Below are 24,341 nucleotides of genomic sequence, written 5' to 3' on the forward strand. Positions count from 1 at the left end.
CTGAAAAATTACATTCTCAGTGCTTTAAATTTGTAAATGGGCTGTCCTTATCTAGCGCTTTTACATAGTACACATTTACACACGCAGCATCGGGAGCAACTCGGGGTTCAGTGCCTTGCCGATGTGGGACTGAAGGGCCAGGGATCGATCCACCAACCTTCCGATAGGCAGGCGACCACTCTAACACTGAGCCACAGGCGCCCTTTCTGTGATAAAGTCTGTTATTTTGCCCAATACTACACTTAATCATCAGTACTCCTTTGAAGTGAAAAGAGAAAGAGATAGGAGAACTAGACATACCAGTTTTGGTCTCAGCTGAGTAGTGTTGTCTCCATGTCCAAGGCGTCCATATTCCCCCAGACCCCAGCTGTACAGCTCACCGCTGGAGGTGATTGCCGCACTGTGAGAGCTTCCACAGGCGATGTCTCGGATTCGCTTTGTCTTCAGGGCCTCAATCAACCGAGGCTTGTCACAGTTCCTAAGATAAAAAACATACATTTCTTTTTAATGTATACTTTGTATTCATCCCCAGTGGGGAGATTACAATGTTTGCACTGTGCCTTGCTCAAGAGCACATTGGCAGTGCCAAGGAGGTGAACTTTCACTTCTCCAGATACAAGTCCACACTCCGTACTTGGGAACTTGAACCAACAACCCTCCGGTTTCCAACACACCTCCCTACAGACTGAGATACTGCCATCCCTTTTTTATTTTTTATTTATTAATTTAAACACCGTTGCAATGTTATCACACCCTCCGTCCTCCACATTGCCCCCCCTCCCACCTCCTACAGATACAGTATTAGGGGACCACTAAGTCTACTGTAAACTATATTAAAAAAAAACACTATAAAATAAACTTTAGATACAGCATTAGGGGACCACTAAGGTCTATATAGTAGAGACTTCAGATACAGTATTAGGGACCACTAAGGTCTATGTAAAAGCATCCAAAGAGCACTGTGTCACAGGACCTTTAAAGAATACCCAAATGGTAAAAAGGCCGATATGACCAAATGTAAGCAGTGTCTGTGCAAGATAACATACATTCTGCTAAAGTGTCCCAGTTTGCCGTCGTCTCCCTCTCCCCAGGAGAAGACCTTCCCGTCAACAGTCAGGGCCATGGCGTGGCGCCCCCCGGAATGCACAGCGACCTTCTTCACCACGTAGTTACTAAGTGCAGTGATCTGACGGGGGATAGGGATGGTCCCACTGGACAGGCCCAGGCCTAACCTGCCGTTAGTGGCCTCTCCACAAGCGTAAATCTTCCCCTCGACAGTCACTGCAACAGTGACACAATGGTTAAATCCAACATATGTGCATCTTATAGGACAACATAAACTCCAAAAGATGTATCACCCACCTGCAAAGAGGCTTTTGGACCCACCGGCCACTTGCACCACATTGAGTGCAGAGAGAGTTTCAGAGAAGGAGGGCACCTTGATCTGTGAGGGATACCAACAAAACTAATTAAAGAATGCAGCAGCTTTTGAGCTTCACCCACACACTTACCCAAAGGATGTGTCTTGTCCCCTATGCTGTACATTTTCTACAGTGTCACATCCTCAAATGTGCTTCTCAAACAGTAAGCACAAATTGTTACATAATTACAAGACAGAGCACTGGCCTGTGTTCAGTTCTGATACACTGGGTTCACTGGTGGAAAGTTCCAAAGCATAGTACAGTTTTATATTACTACTGCATTTTACTTGAGTATTTCCATTGTATTCTACTTCAAACTTCTACTTCACTACAATTTAAAAACGGGAAATATTGGACTTTTTTACTCCACTACATTAACAGCTATAGTTAATTGTCACTTAAAGTTGAATGTTTTGAATTTTAAATTCAAATGATTAGTCATCTTATAAAGACACATTGTTATAAACTTCTGTAGTAGGTTACATAGTTAAAATGACCTCCATCTTGACCAGCTATGACAACAAAATCCTTACATGTCAATTCAACATTGATAATAATCTAGTAACGTAAAATAACAAACCACTCTAAAAAGGGACCATTCTGCTGCATAAAATACTTTTGTTACTTAAAGTGCATTTTGCTAATAATACCTTTATACTCCCCTGCGATACCAGATAAGCGAATGAAGATGGATGGATCTTTATACTCTTACACAAGTAAAGACGGGAGGTATTTTTACAGCACATTGTTGTTATTTTACTAAAATAAAAGATCTGAATCCTACTTCAATCAATGTTCACTAGAAAAACACTTTTCAATTCATAATATGGGAAGTGTTGTGTACAACTGACTTATTTAGTCAACCCTTTATGGAGAGGATTGAGGCATGTAAACCATAGGCTAGTTTGGAAATGCACTAATTTTGGGTAAATTTATAGTACACAAGCTGCACCTTAGAGCCCTTGAGTCCTCCCAGCTGGTCCTTGTCATTCAGCCCCCAGACAAACACTTTGGTCCTGACGGCGGCTGCAGACTCCAACCCTGACGACTTCTTCCGAGCAAGACTAAAGGACAAAAAAAGACAGTGAGATCCTGGACATGTATTCAATTTATCTAATATATCATATGTATCTAATGTAAGACGTCCACAAGGGACCTACAATCATTACATCTGAGAAAAGTAATTTCGTTAGTTCTGATGGTCACGTTGATTTTAAATTAATTTGGCTTAGGTGGTGCCAAGTCTTACAAAGGAAGGGAAACTGACTCTTAATGTACATGTATGTCATGCACCTGTGAGCATATATACATCAACATCTATTAAGCTATGTCAGCAGATACATGCTCTACATCCTCACTTTACTGGTTCACTTATCAAATTGATTGTCCTGCATCAGTAGAACCCCCTGCCAGATTTACCATGCTTGCTGAAGATGAGGAAAAAATCTACAACCATGCCACACTTTTTGCTTTATGTGTTTGACAATCCAGTACTGAAACATTTATTCCTTGGCCCGTCATACCTCCCAGTGGCAGTTTTGTCATCATCCTCTTCTTCATTGTCAGATGCCAGGAAAGGCACTGTGGCCAGGTCTTCGTCCTCGGCTCTGATGCGTCCAACAATGCCAAGCCCGTGAATCTTGCAGTCTATACCAGAGCTGCGGCACTGCTTGATTGCAATCTCGATGTATCTGTGATACTGAGGGGAAAGACAGCATTGAAGTTATTACAACACCAATCTTTAGGGTATTAATCAATGATTAGAAGTTGATGTCAATTATTAGGTCTGACCCCTATTTTCCACTAGGTGTGTCTGTGCTGTGACCAGACCGCAGCACAGACATGCCCGGTGGAAAAAATGAGTTAGTGAACTAACCTCAGCACAGTCACTCAGGAGAGGGACAGTGGTGTCTGTGGGATTGATGTTAATTGTCTTCAGCTCAATTAAGTTGTTCAAAGAGCTTCCACCTGTATATTAAGAAAAAGAAAACATTACTTATGATGATCAAAACTTAAAAATGTCAAGAACACCATGTTAATGCAAGATTAACTATTTGAAGAGCAAACAGTAGATTCAAAATACAAACTAGGAGGTCAAAAAAACACCCATGTTGGTAAGCTTTTAAAAGAACACTATAAAAATCCACTTGCCTGACACCACCACTAGTGAGGGCATGTAGCTGCTGTCCGCTGGATCCACAGTCATCTTCAGCCTGTGCACCAGAACGTCTGGGAAGAGCTCGAGACGAATCCAGTGCTGTGGAGGAATGAAAGCCAAATTGTGTCAGGAGGTGATGCATTAAACTTTAATAAAGCTAAACTAAATAGACTGTCATGCGGCTTATTGTATGCTATTCAATCTCGTGCCTTTCCCTGCGAGCCGGAGGACTGCCAACACTGATCACTGCAGTCAATGAGACGTGAGGCCTGATTTACGGAGGATGAGACATTGAGGCTCTTGACAGCACGGGACCAGTCGTCAATGAGCATCCCGCGCTGGCTGCTGTGATGCTTCTTGAGCTGTTTTCCTGAGCGGCCGCAGAATGCTGGAGACTGGCCTAAATGTAGGGGAGATAAACAACGGTAAACCTGTTGTTGGACACATAAAAACATTACATACTGCATACTATGTAGGTGAATGTGTGGCCAACCAGGTTCGTTGATTCTGCCAAAGGAATGCCTGGTGTTGTGTTTGCGGGTCTTGAAGCAGTTTTCACAGAAGTCAAAGTCGTCACAGTTCCTGCATTTGAATCTGGGGCCGTTTATGGGAAACATCTGACAGCCATCACACCTGCAGATGAGATAAGCTGCATTTGAACACATTGGGATACATATTTAATTGGGCAGACAGACACCTTAAATATATCCACACCTCACTCCAGGGTGAACACTGGGCACCAGTTCCATTTCAGACAGCAAGCCAGTCCAATGGGACTGCTGAGGGAAGTCTACTATCACATCCTTCCCATTGGCACTAAAAGCTAAAAACAAAACAAAAAAACATGTAGCTCTCTTAGTACAGGAAACAGTGGATTCAACAAAAAGCATCTTTAATTGAGGGGTTTTTATATTATAAATTAAAATTGAAGATGAGTGTATGTAAGTTGACAACCGAGTCCTATTGAATATGTGGTGATGACAAGTGGGGGGTTAAGGATAGGAGGGGATGTGTTCATGTTGTAAATTGTATTTTTTGTATTTTATTTAATACAATATGTTATTGTCAGCAAAACTGTAAATTAAAACAACAAAAAGTATGGTTACTTTTTTTTAAAGATAATTTTGGAGTTTACAGAAAATGTCTTACCTTTCACAACCCCAACACTCCTGTGAGTGACGGAGCCCCATTTGTACTTTGGTGTGGTGACTGTTGGTTTCACCCTCACTTTGTCACCAATCTTTATATGGGAGGGGGAACTTTGTGGTGGGAATCCTAATAAAAAATAAATAATGATAATGACCCCAAAAAACTGTCATTAGGTAAAGAGAAAAAATGCTTCCAAGTTTTTTTTACCAGAATCACTCATTTCTCGTTATCATTTTAAGCATCAGACCACATTAAAACAACTTAAGCTTACCAAGTAGCTCAATGTGGATGTAGCGGACCCAGTACGTTCCTCCTTTTTGCTGCCAGTCACACTGCACATTTAAGTCATGAAGCCCATCTCTGTCCAGCTTGATCACCTTGCCGACATCTCCGTCATACACTTCCTCGTACGTTCTGCAGCACTTTACCATCATCCCCACCTGCAAAGAAATAAGGGATCTGTCTAACGTCTGTCAAATTTCATTAAAAAAAAAAAAACGTCAATAGGCTGCTGCTCTTACTTGAATGTTCTCTCTCACATACACAGCATAATCATCGTTGCTTTGGAAATCTGATCTCCTCTTGAATGTCTGGCTTTCAGTCACCACTGCACCTGGAGGCTGATGTTGCACACAGGCAATGTTACATTAATCATGTCATGAGGAGAATTTGACAGGCTTTGTGACAAGCAACCCAGTCTATTATTGAGTTAGGTATGGCAGAAATGAAAAGAGAAAGTAATGTACCACAGCGAATGTCGGCTCGGCCTCTTCCAGCTCCTCTAGCACCTCCTCATCAGAGTATTCATCTGACACAGTGTCGGCATCTGACACCTCAGTGACATGAATGTCTGGATGGTCCAACAGCCAGCCCACCAGAGCCTCGACACCTGATGTATATGCTCAATTACTCTCCAAAAGTAGATCTCCAATGTTACAATAAATAGTGACACAAATATAGAAGACACGTTGCGGCAGTGAGCTACAGAGTTTTAGTTAGAGTGAAAGTGATGAAAAGTTTTACAAACACGTATTCCTATGTATTCACAAATTTAGTTTTGTGTCATATTAAATTGTACCTGGGACACCAGAGGCGCTGCCTGTAGTTCCAGACAGCGATTTCAAGGCAAACTCAATGTTTTTCCGTGGGAACCCCATCTCCATAAGCTGGAGGACTATGGGTAGTGGAGGTACAGGGGAGGTCTTCTGTTTCTTCTGTTTGGGAGGTCGGACATGTTGTATGGTAACAGGTGTGGTGGCCTCGCTGGAGCTGCTCTCCTCAAACAGCGGAGAGGATGGATGCGCAGATTCCACAGCCAGGTACTGACACACCGCCAGAGCTGCAGCCTACATACACAGTGATAAACAGATTACGCTGAGCTCAAACCGAATACACCAGCTCTACTGTGTGCAATGCTGAACCTAAGAGAGGTTTAGTGACTCACCTCCATCTCTTGCCTGTCAAAAATGGCTTTGATAGGGGAAGGCTGAGTGGCAGCAGACAGCAGCTGCTGCAGGAGGATCAATGGAGGCAGCGGACCCTCAGGGGACAAGTCTCCCACATCAGGAGATGACACCACTGGATCCTCTGCACAAAAATTAAAAAAGTGAGATGTGTCATGAAAAAGTCTAGACAGAAAAACTAGGTAACAGCAAAATGCTGCCTCAAACTTCTACTGTGAACAACTCAGTTTACATCCACACCCTAGTCTCAGGGAAATCTCCAAAGTGTGCAAGATAATCAGACTGGTTTATTAGGCACTTCCACGCAGTAGCTGCTGTTCTGTATCCAAATCATTTGTACTAATTGTGCAAACAAGACCAAATGTTCACCCAGTCCACCCACCCACACCAAAATAATAATTTATATCTCAATACAAAACCAAAATGATACAATAAATGCAGTTAAATATAACTGGATATGAAGTCCTATGAAAACAAGCCATAAATAGTGTTTTTACAACGCTGAACTGGACTTAGCAGCAATTGTTTTCCATAAAGACTGTCCAAACCAACTTTCAAGACTCAAAAACACATCCTTTCACTGGGTGAGGTCTTACCACTGGGGTTGGGTCCTAGGTCCACAACTGCCGCCTGGGAGAGAATCTGCCTGAGTTTGTCCTGATGAGAGAGCAGAGCCCGTCCTGCCTTTAAAATATAAAGCCTCAGCTGCTGGCACCGCAGCAAATGGATGTCCACCTGGTCAGCTGGAAACACAAAAGTTGCTTTGAATCTCCTGGACTAGACTTTAGGCTCTAAACAATCAACCAAACCCTGACAGATTAAAAGCTTTCATTGCGGTGATTAATGGAAAAAGACAAGGTATTATTTGTCATACATTTAATTAATGCATATTGCCGGGGAACTTTACCAGAAATCAGTTTGAATACAGTCGATATTTATTTTACACGTTTATACGTCACATGTCATCAGTTTTTTTGCATCTCTCTGTAGTTTCTGTACCTGTAAGGCCTCGACTGAGGGACTTCTTCACGTGTTGTTTCTCCAGTTTGCTTCCAGCCAGGCTGACCAGCTGGGCCCAAACTGCTAGCATGGGCTCGGCGAAGGGCAAGTTCTGCACACTGAAGAATACTGCAGGCAGCTGAGAAAAATGGTAGCAACAAATAAGAAAATCTGTATTTTATTGGTCTAATGAACTTAAAAGTAAAATGAGAGTTAATGTGGTATATATGTGGTTATATGTACAAATATTTCAATCCAAACCCTTCCATACCGGTTTGAGATGGCTGAGCAAGCAAACTCTACAGGTCCTCATCTCATAAAATTGGACGGTGATGCGTCCTTTTGGGGTGATGCGAGTGACTGTTCCCTCTCCGTATTCCTCATGAATAACTTGGCCTCCTAGCCTGAGGCGCCCATCGATTCCTCCAATGACTGCCATCACTGCCATCAGACTACCCACTCTTGGTCCATCAGAATCAGTAAAATACTCCTCCAGGAAACACTGAAATAGAAGGGGGAGACATGTCCAATCACCATTTTTTATCAAGCAAGAATGAAAAGTTACTATTTAAAAAAACAAAATAACTGAATAAACAATAGTGAAATTTTGTCTTACTGCTTCAGACTGACAGCCTGCCATAACATCTCCAATGGCGCTCAGCTGAGTGTTGATGTAGTCATTAATCATGCTGTTCCACTGGCCAAGAGAGTGCAGAGTGCGCAGAACGGAAACAATCTCCTCAGCCAGTGTGCTGCTGTGAGTGGCTGTAAGGGACGCCTGAGGGCGAGACTTCCTTCTTCGCAGGGAACCCTCTGTGCAGAGGAAGTAGCAATTTAATAATACGTAAAAATCAAACATCACATATTCAATAGGGGCTTGAGTATGATTCAAGACCATACCTCTGAGAAGTGGCAGGTCTGAGGAGCAGGTGCTTAGTAGGCTTCCCAGAAAGTTAAACAACTTCTCCACCAGGAACTTCATGTCCTGAGAGCGTTCCGTCTTGTCCCATGAGGGCAAGACTGCCTGCAGGAGACGTAGCGCCAAGATCTGGACAGAAAAAACACACAACATGCACAAGACAAGTGTTACTTTCACAAAGTTGGTTGCCATCAAGAATTGTTTGGCAAATGACAAATAATTTTTCACAACAATTTGCAAGTGTTCTTCTCTGAGGTTTTACCTAATAACATATTTTCCTAACAGCACATCAAACATATGATAGTAATTATCCCACCTGTCTCTGCAGAGTGATGGCATTGAAGGACTGGTGTCCCTCAACAATTCGGATCAGCAGGCTAATCCATGCAGAGGTGCTGAGCGTGCTGCACATTTGGGGCATGAGAGCAATGCTGCGTATGAAGCCCAGCGTAGACCAGCTCCTGTGCTGCTCCCGAGAGACCAGCCGGTGGGAGTGACACCCTGACAACACAGATGGGTCTTTTAGAAAAAGATAACTAAACAACAACGTGTCACAGAAAGATATATAAATGCTCTTTATCAACATAAACATAAGCGGTTCAGCTACCTGACTTATCATTAGCTCCACTTTCCACAAGCATCCTTAGTAGCCCACAGAGGGTCCGTGTAGCATCTGTTTGTAACACCTCTGCATAGATCCCAGCTGTTAGAGACAGTGTCTTCAGCAGATTGACTGTGCTGTTTAGCATCATAGCTGTTGGGTGGCTGCTCTTCTCCATCAGCTCCACTTCTGTAACAAAGAGAGGACATTGTGGATGTCATTATTTGAGCCTCACACTTTGCTTGTAGCCGTGATGACTTGTACTGAAGCAGTATTGTGATCTTACCTGTGTCATCCTCTGTGTCGGAGTCCTCAGTCGGGGGCTGCGCAGCTGGTGGGGGTTCTGCCAACTTAAGGTCATATTTGCCCTCTTTGCCCATTCTGTAGGAGTTGGTGCTGCTAGTATCCCACTGGACCCTGATCCAACCATCCTCGCCCAGCTCCCCAATGACCCGGCCAAGACCTGGTGCTGGGCCATCCTGGACAGACATCACACAGGGTCAAATACTTAACACCAGGCTTCCTTTTGTATGTTTAGTAGGTAATTACAAAGCAGCAATCCATCAACTAACAAGTCTGTGAAACGGATTCAGGTACCTGATCTCCCCATTTCCAGTCAACTCCCCTCATTACTCTGGTGCCTATCTTCATCATGGCAGCCAGCTCCGGTCCTGAGGCAGGGAGGGGGGCAGGGGCAGCCTCCTTTCTTGACTCCTCCAGTACTGTGGCTGAGCCTCCATGTGTACATAAACTCAGGTCCTCTTCGCTGCTGTCTGTGCTGGGCCCTGGAAATACAACAATAGAAGAGACACCAAACACTTACATCCATAAATGTGTACAGGTGTACATCCATTCTGTGTAGTCTGTATGTATTTTACTGGACAGCACTTACCTATGAGCCTGAGTATACTCTGTGTGAGCGCCAATATGCCAGAATTAAGTAAGAGACTGAGGCTGTTTGATCCGTGTTTTAGGGACAGCATGTGTATCATGGCCAGAAGAAAGCGGGCTTGCGGAATGGTACCAAGGCTTGGTCCCGCTGGGTTCTCATTGGTGATGGTCTGCAAGGGAACAGGCTGCACACCTGGTTACAAGAATAGGCAAATTAGTTTGTGTATAACAGGTCTGGACATTATAATTTGTCACATTATAACCACAATTCTGGGTAAACGTCCCTCACGTTTTTTGTCTAGGACCTTTTTGCTGCCTGTGCATGCATGAATCCCCACAGATTTACGTTCTACTAGTTTAGTTTTCTGAGATGAACCAGGCATACAATCACACCCCTCACCGAGCTCTTTGAAGCGGGCGCTGGCTTCAAGCAGAATGTTGCGAACATTCTGGATGGCCCAGGAATACAACTTGCCGAAGGTCACCTCCAAGAGCATGCGGTTGAAGGGAGGGATCAGATCAACGTCCTTCAGGCAGTCAGACAGGGGCTCTCTGAAAGGGATATTTAAAAGGTTACAAGGCTTGGTACGCTGTGGCTTAAACAGATGCCATCCTTACATCAGAAGGTGATTACATGCACCTATTGAATGATCATATTTGAATGCATCAATTAAGATATAAATTCACTCAACAAAATTCAGGGAAGTCTTTCATGAACTTTTTCTTTAACCATAGATCTAAAACTGTTGACTTACCCAATGTTGGTCCCTTCTGGTATGACCCTTTGCCAGCCACAGAGCATTGCATACTGCACAGACGGCAACAGGAAGCTTTTTGAGGCCAACTTCAGCATGGTGTCAATACCCTCGAGTCTCACCTCAGCCCTCTCCAGCTATAATAAAAAACAGAATTAACTGCCATGTTTTGTGTACAAGTTTTTTGTTACAAGTTCAAAGTAAATTACACCTATCTTGCTTTCTCTTAACAACAGATGGCTGCATAAGTAGCCATGGTGATAAACAATCACCTGTTTGAGGAGACATTTCCTCATCTTCTCTACATCCAGGGGCTCCTCTTTCAGTGCAAACTCCACTATGGTGGCCATAAGGCTGGACTGAGAAAAGACACCCTGAACACTGTGTTTCAGCCACCGGTACCTTTGGACATTGGCCACAGTGTTCAGAAGCGGATGCCACTTGTCCTGCTGTAAATTAATAAAAACAATATAGCAATGTCAAACTGGACAACCATAGCCATTGTGTTTTTTGCAAAATAACCAGTCAAAATATATACTATGTATCATACTTGTTATATTGTGTCACAAGCAACAAGGTTATTCATTTTTAGACAAAATATTCAATACCAGTCTGCATATTCATGAGGCTCCATGTATTTATATTGTTAAAATTGGCCAACAGATCATTAAGAAGAAAATAGCTTTAAGATCATGAAACAAATTGATTTAAAAAAAGCATCTATGGAACTTATTAATTTTTTTCTTATGTGAAATATTCCAATAATTAGGTCTCATTAAGGTACCTTGGATGTCTTGCTAGTGGTTGATTTCCTGTCAGCAGGTGTGGGGCTGATGTGGACATTTTGTTCCTCTTCGTTGGTCCCTTCATTCTCCAGCTTTGGCTCTTCTATGTCAGCAGACTCTGACTTCTTAGGCACTAAAAAATAAAAAATTTAAAATGCATTGAAATTCAGAAATAAGTTGTATGTGAAGAAAATGAAACCCTGTTACTGTGTAGTAAGTTTTTTCTATAGGCCACCTCTTTTTTTCCTGCGGTCCCTGATAAGTTTCTGCGTGATCCTCCTCCAGCGGGGCTGAGAGCTCAGTAGCTTCAGTTTGGACACTATAGACAGGTCGTTGCTTACAGCTGGTCGCAACTCATTAAACAGGAAGCGCAGACGCTCAATGACAGGGGCACACACCTCCTTGTAAGAGCGGCCTTGTTCCTGATGTGTCTAAAATAAGAGGGAAAAAGAAAACACTTGATTAAAAGCCCCATTCCTTTCTCTTTGTTCTTTGTGTCACAAATTTACCTGCACAACATTCTGCACTGAGGAATTAATAAAGTCTTTTGTTCCCATGCTGCCTATCTATTACAGAACACAAGCTACAAGCAGTAATCATACCTTGATTAAAGAACACTTTGCCTGGTAGACCATGCGGCACACGTCAATCACAGATTTAGGGAGGGACCTCTGTTTCCCTTGGTCCACACCCAAGGCACATTGACTGACAAGTGAAAGAGCAATGTGACCTGTGACAGGAAGAGAGGTTAAATTGTAGTACAAGTGCAAATCATTTCTGATTAGAAGATAAACAACTGCTGGTGATTGTGGAAGTGCAGAAAGGAAAAGATTTAAATGCATTTTCACATAACTGATTACAATAATAAAAAAATAAAAGAAATTCAAGAGGCAAAGTGAGCCAAAATTAGCTCTCAATCCCTCCTCAATACAGCCTGTCTGAGACCAGTTGCTAGGTTACCGAGGTCTTGATGTTTGAGCAGGCAGCAGAGCAGCAGGCGGCCAACTTCCTCCACAGGGTGTTCCGGAGGGAAGGTGATGGGTGTAATAAGATGGTACTGCTTACAGCAACGCTCTATTTGGCATAGGAAGTCCTATAATTTAACGACAAAACAACAAAAAGATGAAAACATGACTACAGCTTCATGGATACTATTTAGCTATTCAGCTCGGTGTTGAGTCATTGTTGTTGTTGCCTGCACCTTCACAGTGTGGTCCTGAGTGTTGTTGTCCGCAATAGCCTGCAGGAAAGGCTGTGCGTGGTCGCTGAGAGTTATTCTTCGAGAATAGAGTTTGGCTTTGTCTGGGGTGGTGGTACCCAGGGAACTGCAGTGGTCTTCATCCTTTTCTTCATTGTAGTTATAGTGGATCTGACTGGTCTGCAGGCCCCCAGAGAATATAGAGGACTGGAGCCATTCTATAGTAGAAAAGAAAAGTGATGTTAAAATTGAAACCAACTATAACGTAGAGCTTGGGAAAGGCACACCTTGATTTTCAAACCAAGTAGCTTTAAAAATCATTGAACCCACTGGCACATTCAATCTCCATGGTGGACAGGGGGGTGCTCTTGGCCAGGTAGGAGGCGTGGAGACCAAGCAGCAGCCCCAGGTTCCTCTCTGTGTCAATGAGTGGGGAGGAGAGACTGCTGAGGTCTGGAGTGGTGACTGTCTCCTGGTTAGGCTGTCAATGATAAAACATCAAATATCAAGGAGTGGGACCAATTATGAAGAATGGAATTAAGTCAGAAAATGTGGATTGATACCTCCATATACTGGCCAACACAGAAGGCCTGCATTGACTCCCTGGTGTCCTCAAACTGCAGAGCAGCTTCCAAAGCAACCACAGGGTCCTCTCCTGCAAACTGGGCTGCAAAAGAGATTCTTTGTTACTGTGCAATTCCTTTGGCCTAATTATGTCATATTTTATTCCAAAAGTATATTTATTATTATTAACCTTACCTAGGACACTGTTTCCTGCTAGTGACTGGGACTGAGCCTGGAAGTCCTTGATGTCATAGACCTTTCCGTCAATTACAGTCCAGAAACCGCCATCTTTGTTGTGGTTCTCCAGGTCAGCCTTGCGAATGAGGGAAACCTCCTCATTGTTCTTTGAACTTTGTCCTGTGAAGAAGGATCCTGCCACAGCAGAAAAAGCTGGTTACATTAAAATCCATATTCTACTTTTTTTTGTGATCACATTTTTATTGAAAGTATTCAAGTAGAAATTCAATGTTAGTACAGGTTTTAAGACCTCACAGAAACGACAGAAACGGAACAACCATCCCCACCCTCCCCCAACCCATGGGCCACCATTAACAACTCTCCAAGAAGTAAAATGATACAATGCAAACATAAAACAGACATGGTCAAACATTTGTCAATTACATTAATGATGCACTCTTTAACCAAGGTGTATACTTCATCCAATGCACGTAGAGAGTTTTGCCTAGCACCATGTACACGAGCCACAGATCTCCATCATTACTATGTCTAGTAAAGAGTTGGACCACTGCTGCCACAAAAATGCGTGAGGCTGTTGCCATTGCATGGCTAACATTTTCTCTGCCTCAGTGAGACCAGTCCATAGCATACGCTTCTGCTGTAGAGACAATTCTAAGGTAGAGTCAGTATTAAGTAAAAGTAAGGTCGGTGACAGTGGAATATTTACTCCGAGCATTGCACTAAAAGTGAGACATAAATGTCTAACACATTGGGACACTCCCAAAACATATGTAAAAATGTCCCTGAAACAAGCGTACATAGGTGACAATTAGGTGATGGGATGATTTTCATAGCATGACGCTTTCTTGGTATAAGTCTGTGTACAAATTTAAAATGTATTGATTGGTGATCAGGGTTTTTGGAGGTATCCTTTAGATTCTGTGCCCCAGCAAATCTCTCATTCTTTTATAGAGGATAGATCCCTACACCATACACTTTCTACTGATTAAGCTATCTTAGTTTCAGAGATGAAATTATACAGTTGTGATACCATCCCTTGTGTTTTTCCTTGTACAGCAGTTTATTTATGCAGTGGGTGTATTAGGAGTTGTACTCCCTAGGGGACCCATCTTTTCCTCGAATTTAGGATTCTTATAATTTCACAACAGTGACATTGTAAGACACAATTGGTATAATACCCATAATGCCTGGCCAAGCCAGATCCTCATTATCATCCCTCTCATGTCCTGGAGCCAGGTGGTTGAAACGGTCAAGGTGCTCCAGGAGTCCAGCCAGGAGAGGGATGGAACCTGTCTCCTGCATTAGACCTGCGTCAATGGTGAGAAGGAGGACGATGGACACCACCAACTCAGGTAGCAGCACTCCTATTAAAGAAGAAACAGTGAGACATAACTTTCTCACAAGTCCCTTAAAGAGTCTGCATGCAATTCACGCTGCACTTAAAACACTCAGCACTTTCTGAGAGAGGGATTACCAGTTAGATCTCCTTCAATAACACGAGAGACTTCAGCAAAGTGGCGGCGACCAGTAGAGGCAATACTTGTTGCCACTGGGAGGATGTCTCCAATGTGAGTACACAGCAGGGCAATGTACTTTTTTAACAGGGAACCAACACCCAGAAGCTCGGGATCTGCAATAACAACAGAGAGATGAAATACTACCACCAAGAGCTCTTTTTTGTTCTTTATAACGATATTCAGGTTATTTAAGTTATTCTTATTTGAATCAAAGGATTGGGTTTGGGTTGAATACATGACTTACTGTATCCATTGACGTTCTCGGTGCCATTGACACCCAGGTAGAGCTTGCTAACCAGCAGCCTCTGGAAGCGCAGCAGCAGATCAAGAGACGCAGAGCGTTCCTTGCTTACATGCTCCGCCTCTAAATAGTTGGAGATACGCCGAGCAACGTCTTTCAGCCTTACGATGGTCTGGGAGGCAATGTTCCTGCAGAGATCAAATGTGTGAATATGCTAGCAGACAGCAAGGGGTTAAACTGTATAGTGGCATAGATGTAGCAGGATTCAGGCAAAGAGAACGTACCGCAACAGCTGCTGTACAAGCTGCACCAGAGGCAGGCTTTGCTTTCCCGCTGACTCATAGATGCCTGTGTTGATAAGGTCTTTGTCCAGGATGGCGCGACAGCGTTGCATGGTGGAAGCATTGGCCTCCTGCTCATCAATCTCCTTCTCTTTCTGAGCCTCCTTCTTGGCTTCAATATCCTATCATGAAACAAAATACAAAGTGATTCCTGTATCCAGTAAGACGTTATTTCAGGAGTTTAGGGACTTGGATGTAGGATATTTTAATCATTAATGTCTAATATTCTGTATTAGTTGTAGGATTCCAATAGTACACCATGTGTCTTAAAATTGAAATACAGTCTATCTTAAAGTTTAGCCAGAGACGTTGGGATTTAGCAGGGTTTAACTTGTATATCTGCCCAATGGCCCAGAGCCATATATATATATATTTTTTTTTAATTCAAGTTGAATCTCAACCAAAGGACACATTGGAATCAACATCATTCAAATAGATGAAGCATTGTTGCCATGAAGATTATGTGAGAAAAGAGTGATGACTCATGCACTGAACTCACTGACCTGTATCTCAGCGGTGATTGCTGCATTCAGTGCAGATTCCAATCCTCCGTCAGCCATTAAGCTGCTGACCAACAGGTCAATCATGAAGCGACGTCCAGGGCTCACATTCATCTCATTTCCGGATGCTGGGAAAAATAAATTAAAAAAAAGATAACCTCAGTCTCCCCAGTCCCAACTATTTTTTCCCTTCATAAACAAATACAAGGAGTTAATGGACTATTAAGTGTCCATTTTTTAGTTTAATTAGTGTCAACAATGTTCTGATTTGCACTCACCAGCATTAGGAAGAAGCGATGACAATGCCCTAGCCCTTTCCTCGGCAGTGGGCAGCAGCACTGACCAGCCACTTTGGAGAACTGCTTGGGCAGCTGCTTGAACACTGTTGAGCACCCCAGCATTGCTAGCTAGTACTACCACCGTTTGTTTGAGGTTGTTAAGCAGTACGCTGCCCAGCCCCAGTCCCAGCTCCTCTGGATCCACCTGGTTACTTATGGCTGAGTGGAGCTGAGGAGAGGTTTTACAGATGTCTGTTTATTATGATCAGCAGTCCAATTGGTCTGTCATAAATTATTAGGCACATTGTGTGTGGAAAACTACACAGAGAAAATGTGAGAAGATGCAAATAGAACATGCCTACCTGGAGCCTGAGCAGGTTGAGTGTGGAGACTACCATGCACTCTTTCTCCTGTGGAGGAGGCCAGTCGGAGCTGCCGTCCATCCCCTCGCTGACCTGTCGCAGGAGCAGGTCCAGCTGCTCAAAGGTCATGGGGCAAACGTCCACCACAAAAGGCACACGCTGGCCAACAGACCACTCCGAGCACGAAGACCAGGCAAAGCTCTGACAACACACAACACTGAGTGTTACATATTTTGGGTCTATCATTACAAGCATAGAGAAATCATCATTGACAGTAGACAGTGGATCACCTGTCCTGGGCCACAGGAGATTCCCACAATGTGTTTGGAGTTGAGCCCTGGCAGTGCCTTCGGCTGCTTCTTGTTAGAAAAGAGTGTATCAAAGTGCTGTAGCTTATCGTTGCTGCCCCAACTGTGCACCTCTCCGTCGTCAGTGAGGGCAAGGCAGTGTGTGGATCCCACAGAAATATCCACAACTTTCTTTCCTGATTGCACACATAACAGACAAAGATCAGTCATTGTTTTCTAAAAAAAAAATTGGTTATGTTTTATATAAGTAATACTCACCCTGTAGACTATCCAGAAACTTGGGGTAGCGAACATGCTCATCAGTGCCATGACCAAGCCGTTGATTGTCTCCCTTTCCCCATGTGTACACTTGGCCATCTTTGGTGAGGGCCACTGAGAACTGGCTGCCACAGCACACCTTCACAATGTCCAGGTCCTGAAGTTTTTCCACAAGTTTGGGTGTCTTGCAGCCATCACTCCCTCCTCGGCCCAGTTTACCATAGTCTCCGTCCCCCCAGGACCACACCTGACCTGTGGAAACACACAGAGATGGTGATTAAAAATAGTAACAGTTCAGAATGGCGAATGCTGATGGACTATATGGTCAGAAGTTAAGCCAAAAAGAGTCTTGTTCTTACCATTCTCTGTCACAGAAAGTGTTTGTGCATCACCACTTCCACATGCCACATCCACTACCTTAAGTCCCTTCAGCGCCGTCACCAGCATGGGTGTGGTTTGGTCCTCACTGGAGCCTAGAAACCAGACAGACACTCTTTTTGGTGATAAAACAGATAAAGATGTTGTTATTTAAGCTATGTTCAATGCTGATGGAGCTTACCATGGCCCAGTCGACCGTAGTTCCCTCTGCCCCATGTATAGAGTTCGCCATCGGCAGTAATCGCAGCGCTGTATGTGCTCCCACAGGCGATGTGTACCACGTGCTTTCCTGTCTGCTTCCCATTGAAGGCTGCAATTATAGTAGGCTCCTCTAGATACCTGAAATAAAGTGAAAATAGAGCTGTAGCAGATTCCTCTGGCTGATACTAGAAGGTTTACAGGAATCTTTCTAATGAAAGTAAAATTAATCATTTACTATAAATCTAAAGCATTGTTTCAGGCTTTTTTCAAAAGGAACCATTAGTGCTGGATTTTCCCTTTTGATTAAAATGCTGTCTGTGGCAGCTGTGGAAGATGTCTTTGGTGTAATAGCATGACACATTAATAATGTCCTAGATTGGTGACATATTCTAGAATTTTAGCATCTGTTTGATCAATAATTTAATTATACTAAATTCTAAAACAATCTACAGATTTACGATTGTTTGTGAATCCCACAATTGCAAAAGTTGTTTAAATCTTGAGAATTTCCATGTAGCTTCATATTTTATATTGGATGATTAAGTATGTTAGTGGGGTGACCCTTGTCAAAATCAGACATCAGCTACGGATGTTTTAGCTTTCTTACGTGGTGTCTCCATGTCCAAGGCGGCCGCCATCCCCACAGCCCCATGAAAACACCTCCCCATTGGATGACAAGGCCAAGTAGTGCTGCCCATCAGGATGAGCTGCTAGCTTCACAATCTTTCTAGAGTTTAGACCATGGATCAGCAAAGGAGCCTGCAACAAAAGGATTCAGAGACTTCAGGAGACACAGAGGCAATAGGATCAGCTACTTGAATCATCTACCTGAATAAAGCTAGTTCATTAGAGAAAGTTCATCAAACAAAAACCACAGACGCAACAGAACTGACCAGGGTTGTGCTCTTGTAGTTTTGGGTGTAAACAGCACCACTGCTGGACAGGATGAGAAAGCCCTTTTCTGAACAGACAATTTGTGAGACTCCAAGGCTTGACAGGGCTTTACACTGAATGGGCCCATTAACATTGGCGTAAAGCTTCCAGCCCAACAGGCCCCAGGCAATCACCTCCTGCAAGGTTCCCTGGAACAGAAAGAGACAACAGTAAGTCAAAGAGGGACTGTCATTTCTACACATGTCAACCCTTCACATTGGATTAATTGCCGTTCAAGGATTCACACTTTGCATTGAGTCTGATAGTGACCATTTTTATTAGAGGTGAGAATCTCTGGGCATGTCACGATTCAATTCCAATTCTGAGGCCAACGATTTCTCAACATCGATGAAACAATTTTTTTAATGTAAATTTTCACGCAAGATTTAAAAAACTATACATATAAATCTGAGATTGTTAGATTTTGACATATACCGCATTTGTCACACAATGAAATGTTTTGTCTACTCATGGTTTTATTGTGTGTTCATTCCATGCTTAAGCCTTAAACATGCTTGTGAAAGCGACCTTCTCTCACAGTAACCCTTCATGTCAGAGGCCCAGTCATGTTTAAAGGTGTTAAAAGTGTTTATTTTTATCAGTGATTTTTATTCCACTATATCATAAAGTTGAGTAAACAGGACAGTGTGCACATCCAAGATATATATAACACAAAGAAGATAAAAACAAGCCCATAACTCAAGCAATAAGCAAGAGAAGGTGTGGCATCATTGATCTGCAAAAAACGGATAACTAATCATTGCAAGATGATAACAAAGAGTTGTCACCTTGTGTGATGATGGCGAGTTGCAGTGTGGAGGGCTGCAGGGAAAAGCCAAGCGGTCCAGGTGAGCCATGATCACCACAGCTGTTTGCCGAAGATCAATAGCCAGGTCGTTATCCTGAGGCAAGGTCAGATAACGCAGGAAGCTCTCATTTGGACTCATCTGGGCTGTAAGGATCTGAAAACGACAGAAATCAACCACAAAGTACTCATCAGTTTCATTCTAAACCAGCAATAGAACAGGGCTACTTTAAGAGGCGTTCCCAAGCTTCATTTGATTGCATTTTGTTAGAGAGCTTTTGTGTTCTCATTGTCCTATCTTTAAATTGTTCATTCCTTACTGCCACTGAAGCTGTTTTCCCGGGTGCACTGCAAACGTGAGAACGCAAATGTCCAAATCATTTAGATCAGACATCAAATGGAGTTTAAGCGTCAGCTAGCACAAACTCTGTATTGTCTCCGACTGAGCCCAAAACGTGAGAATTCACAGCTAGCAAGTGACGCGATTAAAAACAAACATCAGTGGGGGAAGAAGAAGGGTGATTTACACCAAGACGGCAACAAAATGTCTAACTGGAGAGACAACGAGATTTGGGAACTTTTTTTGATTCAAACAAATGAAGGAAGGCAAGCGAGACAAACGGCTCGGTAAGGCGTTGTAATCTTTATCACATCCTGTCTGCTGCACGCTCTACCCAGCGCCACCCCTTGTCTAAACCAAACACAGTATTTCCGGAAAGCAAGAACGCATCTGACACAGACCTTGTCGACTATGTCAGAACCCAATTTATCAGACATAGTCCGGTGTTCCTATGAGAAAATAGCTAGAGATAGACCTATGACAGTTCTATTTTCACCTCAGCTTCCTCCTCAGGAATGGGCTCTTCCTTGCTGCTGTGTATGTTATGAAAGCGCTGCAGGAGGGGCAGCAGAGGGGCACTGGTTCCCTGGGTGGAGCGCTCATTGTCCATCTCTCTGGTGCCACTTTCCCACAAGCGTAGCAGAAGCAGAACAGCAGACAGCAGCTGACTGGAAAGACACAATGATAAAAAGACAAAGTGAGTCGTGAGACAGCATTTCAATTGAAGTAGGCTAACAGCATAAGCAACCCAGAAGGTTATTAGGGGTATCTGGTTACCTAAGAGTGCCCCTCTGCACAGCCAGTTCCAGCAGGATGGCCAAGGCTAGGTGCTGGTCCTGAAGAGGAATGTTGCCTTTGGTGCTGGCACTTCCATGTACGTCACTGGTCACAAGACACGAGGATCACAAAAGATTATCAAATGTGTATTACAATATAAAAAATTAGCGACTGATCAGTTAATAACGAACCTGAGGAATTTGGTGGCCCTCTCAACAACTTCGAGCCACACGGATGATACAGTTCCCTCATCAAACAGCGTAGCCTCTGGTAGAGCACGCAAGGCATCCAAAGACTCCTGGAGAAGTTCACTGCAAAGGTCTGCATCATCTCCTGTAAAACACAAACCTCTCCTGTTTTATACAATGGCTTAATTACTCTACACAGAGGGTAACAAATTTACAATTTGTAAAGCATGAGGGCAAAAGGAAATGTAGAGCCTTTTAGTTTACAGTATATTCCCATGTTTTCCTAAATCTAAAATGCAATCAATGCAGAAATAGAAACTCTCTCTAATGAAATAGAAACCATTTATACCTCACTTACAGTATCAGTTCTGAGATACTTGATGAATTTGGTCTCAACCTTGTAATCGTTTACAGGCAATAACCTTCAAGCAACTGGTAACCAATCAGATTAAAATTGTCCTTATCCTGGGCCTTGGTGACACTGGAAAATTAAAATATCTAGGATTTGTACATTGAGCAGGTGTCTGAAGAAAGAAAACTGTGTTACACTTACATTGTTCTTACTGTGTATTCCAGGAGTACAGCTACAGAGCTGAGAAAGAGAGGCTTAGCGTGTGTGTGTGTGTGTGTGTGTGTGTGTGTGTGTGTGTGTGTGTGTGTGTGTGTGTGTGTGTGTGTGCGTACGTGTGTCTCATGTTACAGGAAGGCTACAGAGACGAGGCCGGCTCTTTGTTCCCACCCAGTCCCTGTGGACAGGCAGCTCTCAACCTCGCATCAGTACTGGTTACAAAAACAATATCTCTACTTTTCTATTTTAGTGGCTCTGTTAATGCATGAAGATTCAGAACTACATGTACACAAATGGCCCTTTTTTCATATTAAATACATTCTTATCCCACAGCAGCACTAATGTTATAAATAAATAAGTCTCTCTTGCCCTGTCCAGCAGTCTTGCACCTAGCCGACATCACAAGCTAAGGCTAAAAACATAGCATTGAGAAATACGTTGGGTTGTTTACTATGGGCAGCTTGTAACATGGTACAACACATTCAATAACAGCTGTTAGGCAAAGCTCCATTACTATGACAGCAGCTATCATCACCACTACTAGGGCACAACACGTCTTAACTGTCACTGTGCTGGGAAATTCTTACCTGACCTCCAGGCCCGACGCAAGAACGCAAAGGCAAAAGAGAGAGCTGCCCTGGAACCAACTCTGGCCAAACCTTCAACGCCTTTACTGGCTGGACGAGGGCTGAAAAAACAAAGCAAAACACAAAGATATTAACACTAGAATGCACTAGGGGTGGGAATTCAGAGGCCAACAATTCAACTATAAACCGATTATAAACCGATTATCAATTAAACTATTTTTTATGTACATTTCCGTGCGTGTTTCAAAAATATACATGTAAATCTGAATTTGCTACTCAGCGTTTGCTGATCACTTCCTAGACAAAGCAGCTAGACAAAGCTTTGATTTTTACATATTTGTCACATACAAGTTTTAATGAAATGTTTTGTCTACTGAGGGTTTTATTGTGTGTTTATTCCATGCTTAGGCCTTAAACATGCTTGTGAAAGTCCCCTACTCTCACAGTAATATTCCATGTCAGAGGCTCAGTCATGTTTAAAAAAGGTGGAGAGTTGGCTTCTGAGAACATCAAAGAGAGAGAGAGAGAGAGAGAGAGAGAGAGAGAGAGAGAGAGTGTGTAGGGTTTAACTCAACCAAACATGAACAGTCTTTATGTTGCGTAGATAACAGGAAGAATCTGTCCTAGATTTTGTTCACTGTAACAGAACTTGCTCAATCAAACACTTTGCACTCACATAGCATTTGTGTTATGTTGGAGCTTAGTGAGCTTTGCGGCACCATTGGAGTTAAGATTTACTACCATCAATATACCTTGCAAGCACCGGCACTTTTTTTTGGTACACAGGGGGTGAGAGGCTGGGTACAGACTGGACAGGTCACACTGTCTTCACAGGACGAACACATCACAGCCATTCTGGCAATTTAATATCTCTGGTTCATCTCACCCTTGGCCTCCTTGCTGTGAGGTGACTGCCCTGACCACTGCGACAGCCCTCTAGAACCTCTAGCGTCATTATTGTTTTACCTCTTATTGTCAGCAGCAGGCAGTGGGGGGCTGGGAGGCCCCTTCCAGTGGACCTTGTACTTCTCCTCCATCATGCTGTGGCTGAGAGAGATGAGGTAGCGCTCCAGGATGACCAGACGCTGGCGCAGGCGTTGGGCAGACAGGGTGCTTTTGGCCATCTGAGCTGAGAGCTTCTGCTGGTCGTCAACCAGGACCAACAGACAGTCCTTCAACTCAGTCTCATCTACACACACACACACACACACACACACACACACACACACACACACACACACACACACACACACACACACACACACACACACACACACACACACACACACACACACACACACACACACACACACACACACACACACACACACACACACACACACACACACACACACACACACACACACACACACACACACACACACACACACACACACACGATAAGGCAATGAAAACAAAATCATTTCATACATAATGGAACCTATTTGTAGCCATTATTATTTAATAAAGAAATATAATCAAAATATATATAAATTGACCTCTCCCTCACATGCTATTTTTTCACCAGGTAAGCCACAGGGTTGTGAGACAGCTGTTAACACTGTGTCTATATTTGCAATGCATGTATGTTTACTTATGGTTAAGGTTATTAGGGTTAGGTTTATTAGAATAATGGCATTAACAATGAAAAATGTTCTTTTATTACATTTTTTTCTTCTGCAATTCAAACTAATTTCTGGCAGCAATACTTAAAATATAAATTATAAAAGGTATGTGCAGTATATGCAATATATTAACTGTTGGCAGAAATCTTACACCAAGGCTTTCAGATTGGAAAATTGTATACAAATGTAATGACTTATTATAATTATTATTAAAAGAAAAAACAATGTGACTTTGGGTGACTCCTCTAAAACAATCTCCACTATAAAAATGTACATTATATACTTATATTATTTTTTACCGCTCACAAATATCCACATTTTGGTTGGTCAAGCAAAATAACAATTTGACAACAACATAAAGTAAAAGTGTCAAACATTTTGCCATTTTGTAAACATACTGCCACATTTTTATTGATTAAATTTTAAACTTTAGATGATGCGTCATGTATTTATAAGCTAGTATATGTACTGTACAGAAGGTGCTATAAGTTTCTGTTTATCAATATAAATAAACCACAGATTTAGAAGAAAACAAGTACACATTTAATGTGTGCCTGAACTTCATACATTGCAATAACTGATGAAACACCCCAGCAAGTTTAATGAAAAAAGAAAATGTACCCGATCTAATACTTTCCACACTGGCAGTTATCACCACCGGCCCTTTGCTGTGATTTGGTTTGAAAGAAAATATTTTAAGATGGGTCTGTGCAGCAGTACTGCAGGGAGGACAAGATGAGAAAAAAATAGCAGGTCTTAAATCTACTTAAGCTATGTAAGCCAGGCTGGCCTGAGGTTGTATGAGCCACAGTTCAGTCAGCTGTGTTCAGCTGTCAGGGCAGATATGGATCCCAGTCTGACAAAGTCTCTAACTATTTATTATACATTACCCGTGGCTAAAAAGTAACAAGAGGACTACCACATTTATAGGGTAGCATGAATGACTCGTCTATGTAGCGGTCCAATTGCACTCACTGTACAGTCAGACCAGTTGGATTTCCTGGCTCCGCCAATAACCCCATTTACACCTGGT

General features: G+C 42.8%; 1 protein-coding gene across 3 annotated transcripts in view; it reads right to left on the reverse strand.

The window, feature by feature from the left end:
- herc2 (HECT and RLD domain containing E3 ubiquitin protein ligase 2) overlaps positions 1-24,341 on the reverse strand; it is a 46,678-nt gene that overhangs the window by 17,905 nt on the left and 4,432 nt on the right. For 2 of the 3 annotated variants that reach the window (XM_034880750.1, XM_034880749.1), the window contains 56 exons: positions 22,650-22,872; positions 21,684-21,784; positions 20,532-20,673; positions 20,341-20,445; positions 20,060-20,231; positions 19,207-19,380; positions 18,379-18,567; positions 18,093-18,244; positions 17,466-17,623; positions 17,266-17,379; positions 16,907-17,158; positions 16,631-16,824; positions 16,341-16,541; positions 15,979-16,207; positions 15,704-15,828; positions 15,144-15,322; positions 14,863-15,047; positions 14,576-14,731; positions 14,280-14,465; positions 13,099-13,275; positions 12,903-13,006; positions 12,670-12,820; positions 12,343-12,557; positions 12,102-12,234; positions 11,744-11,871; positions 11,377-11,572; positions 11,141-11,274; positions 10,629-10,805; positions 10,357-10,493; positions 10,002-10,153; positions 9,603-9,794; positions 9,308-9,495; positions 8,997-9,189; positions 8,717-8,899; positions 8,426-8,610; positions 8,091-8,238; positions 7,807-8,003; positions 7,462-7,692; positions 7,191-7,329; positions 6,788-6,934; positions 6,173-6,315; positions 5,807-6,074; positions 5,475-5,617; positions 5,250-5,348; positions 5,000-5,168; positions 4,729-4,854; positions 4,294-4,402; positions 4,073-4,212; positions 3,789-3,979; positions 3,573-3,678; positions 3,298-3,389; positions 2,945-3,120; positions 2,374-2,485; positions 1,363-1,444; positions 1,047-1,281; positions 301-478 (listed from right to left, as the gene is read on the reverse strand). In XM_034880750.1, coding sequence (XP_034736641.1) covers positions 301-478; positions 1,047-1,281; positions 1,363-1,444; positions 2,374-2,485; positions 2,945-3,120; positions 3,298-3,389; positions 3,573-3,678; positions 3,789-3,979; positions 4,073-4,212; positions 4,294-4,402; positions 4,729-4,854; positions 5,000-5,168; positions 5,250-5,348; positions 5,475-5,617; positions 5,807-6,074; positions 6,173-6,315; positions 6,788-6,934; positions 7,191-7,329; positions 7,462-7,692; positions 7,807-8,003; positions 8,091-8,238; positions 8,426-8,610; positions 8,717-8,899; positions 8,997-9,189; positions 9,308-9,495; positions 9,603-9,794; positions 10,002-10,153; positions 10,357-10,493; positions 10,629-10,805; positions 11,141-11,274; positions 11,377-11,572; positions 11,744-11,871; positions 12,102-12,234; positions 12,343-12,557; positions 12,670-12,820; positions 12,903-13,006; positions 13,099-13,275; positions 14,280-14,465; positions 14,576-14,731; positions 14,863-15,047; positions 15,144-15,322; positions 15,704-15,828; positions 15,979-16,207; positions 16,341-16,541; positions 16,631-16,824; positions 16,907-17,158; positions 17,266-17,379; positions 17,466-17,623; positions 18,093-18,244; positions 18,379-18,567; positions 19,207-19,380; positions 20,060-20,231; positions 20,341-20,445; positions 20,532-20,673; positions 21,684-21,784; positions 22,650-22,872 — 9,113 coding nt within the window. The remainder of the gene's footprint in view (positions 1-300; positions 479-1,046; positions 1,282-1,362; positions 1,445-2,373; positions 2,486-2,944; positions 3,121-3,297; positions 3,390-3,572; positions 3,679-3,788; positions 3,980-4,072; positions 4,213-4,293; positions 4,403-4,728; positions 4,855-4,999; positions 5,169-5,249; positions 5,349-5,474; positions 5,618-5,806; positions 6,075-6,172; positions 6,316-6,787; positions 6,935-7,190; positions 7,330-7,461; positions 7,693-7,806; positions 8,004-8,090; positions 8,239-8,425; positions 8,611-8,716; positions 8,900-8,996; positions 9,190-9,307; positions 9,496-9,602; positions 9,795-10,001; positions 10,154-10,356; positions 10,494-10,628; positions 10,806-11,140; positions 11,275-11,376; positions 11,573-11,743; positions 11,872-12,101; positions 12,235-12,342; positions 12,558-12,669; positions 12,821-12,902; positions 13,007-13,098; positions 13,276-14,279; positions 14,466-14,575; positions 14,732-14,862; positions 15,048-15,143; positions 15,323-15,703; positions 15,829-15,978; positions 16,208-16,340; positions 16,542-16,630; positions 16,825-16,906; positions 17,159-17,265; positions 17,380-17,465; positions 17,624-18,092; positions 18,245-18,378; positions 18,568-19,206; positions 19,381-20,059; positions 20,232-20,340; positions 20,446-20,531; positions 20,674-21,683; positions 21,785-22,649; positions 22,873-24,341) is intronic. The other variant, XM_034880751.1, reaches the window with a different exon arrangement.

Source organism: Etheostoma cragini, chromosome 9 (assembly GCF_013103735.1).
Source record: "Etheostoma cragini isolate CJK2018 chromosome 9, CSU_Ecrag_1.0, whole genome shotgun sequence".
Lineage (NCBI taxonomy): Eukaryota > Metazoa > Chordata > Actinopteri > Perciformes > Percidae > Etheostoma > Etheostoma cragini.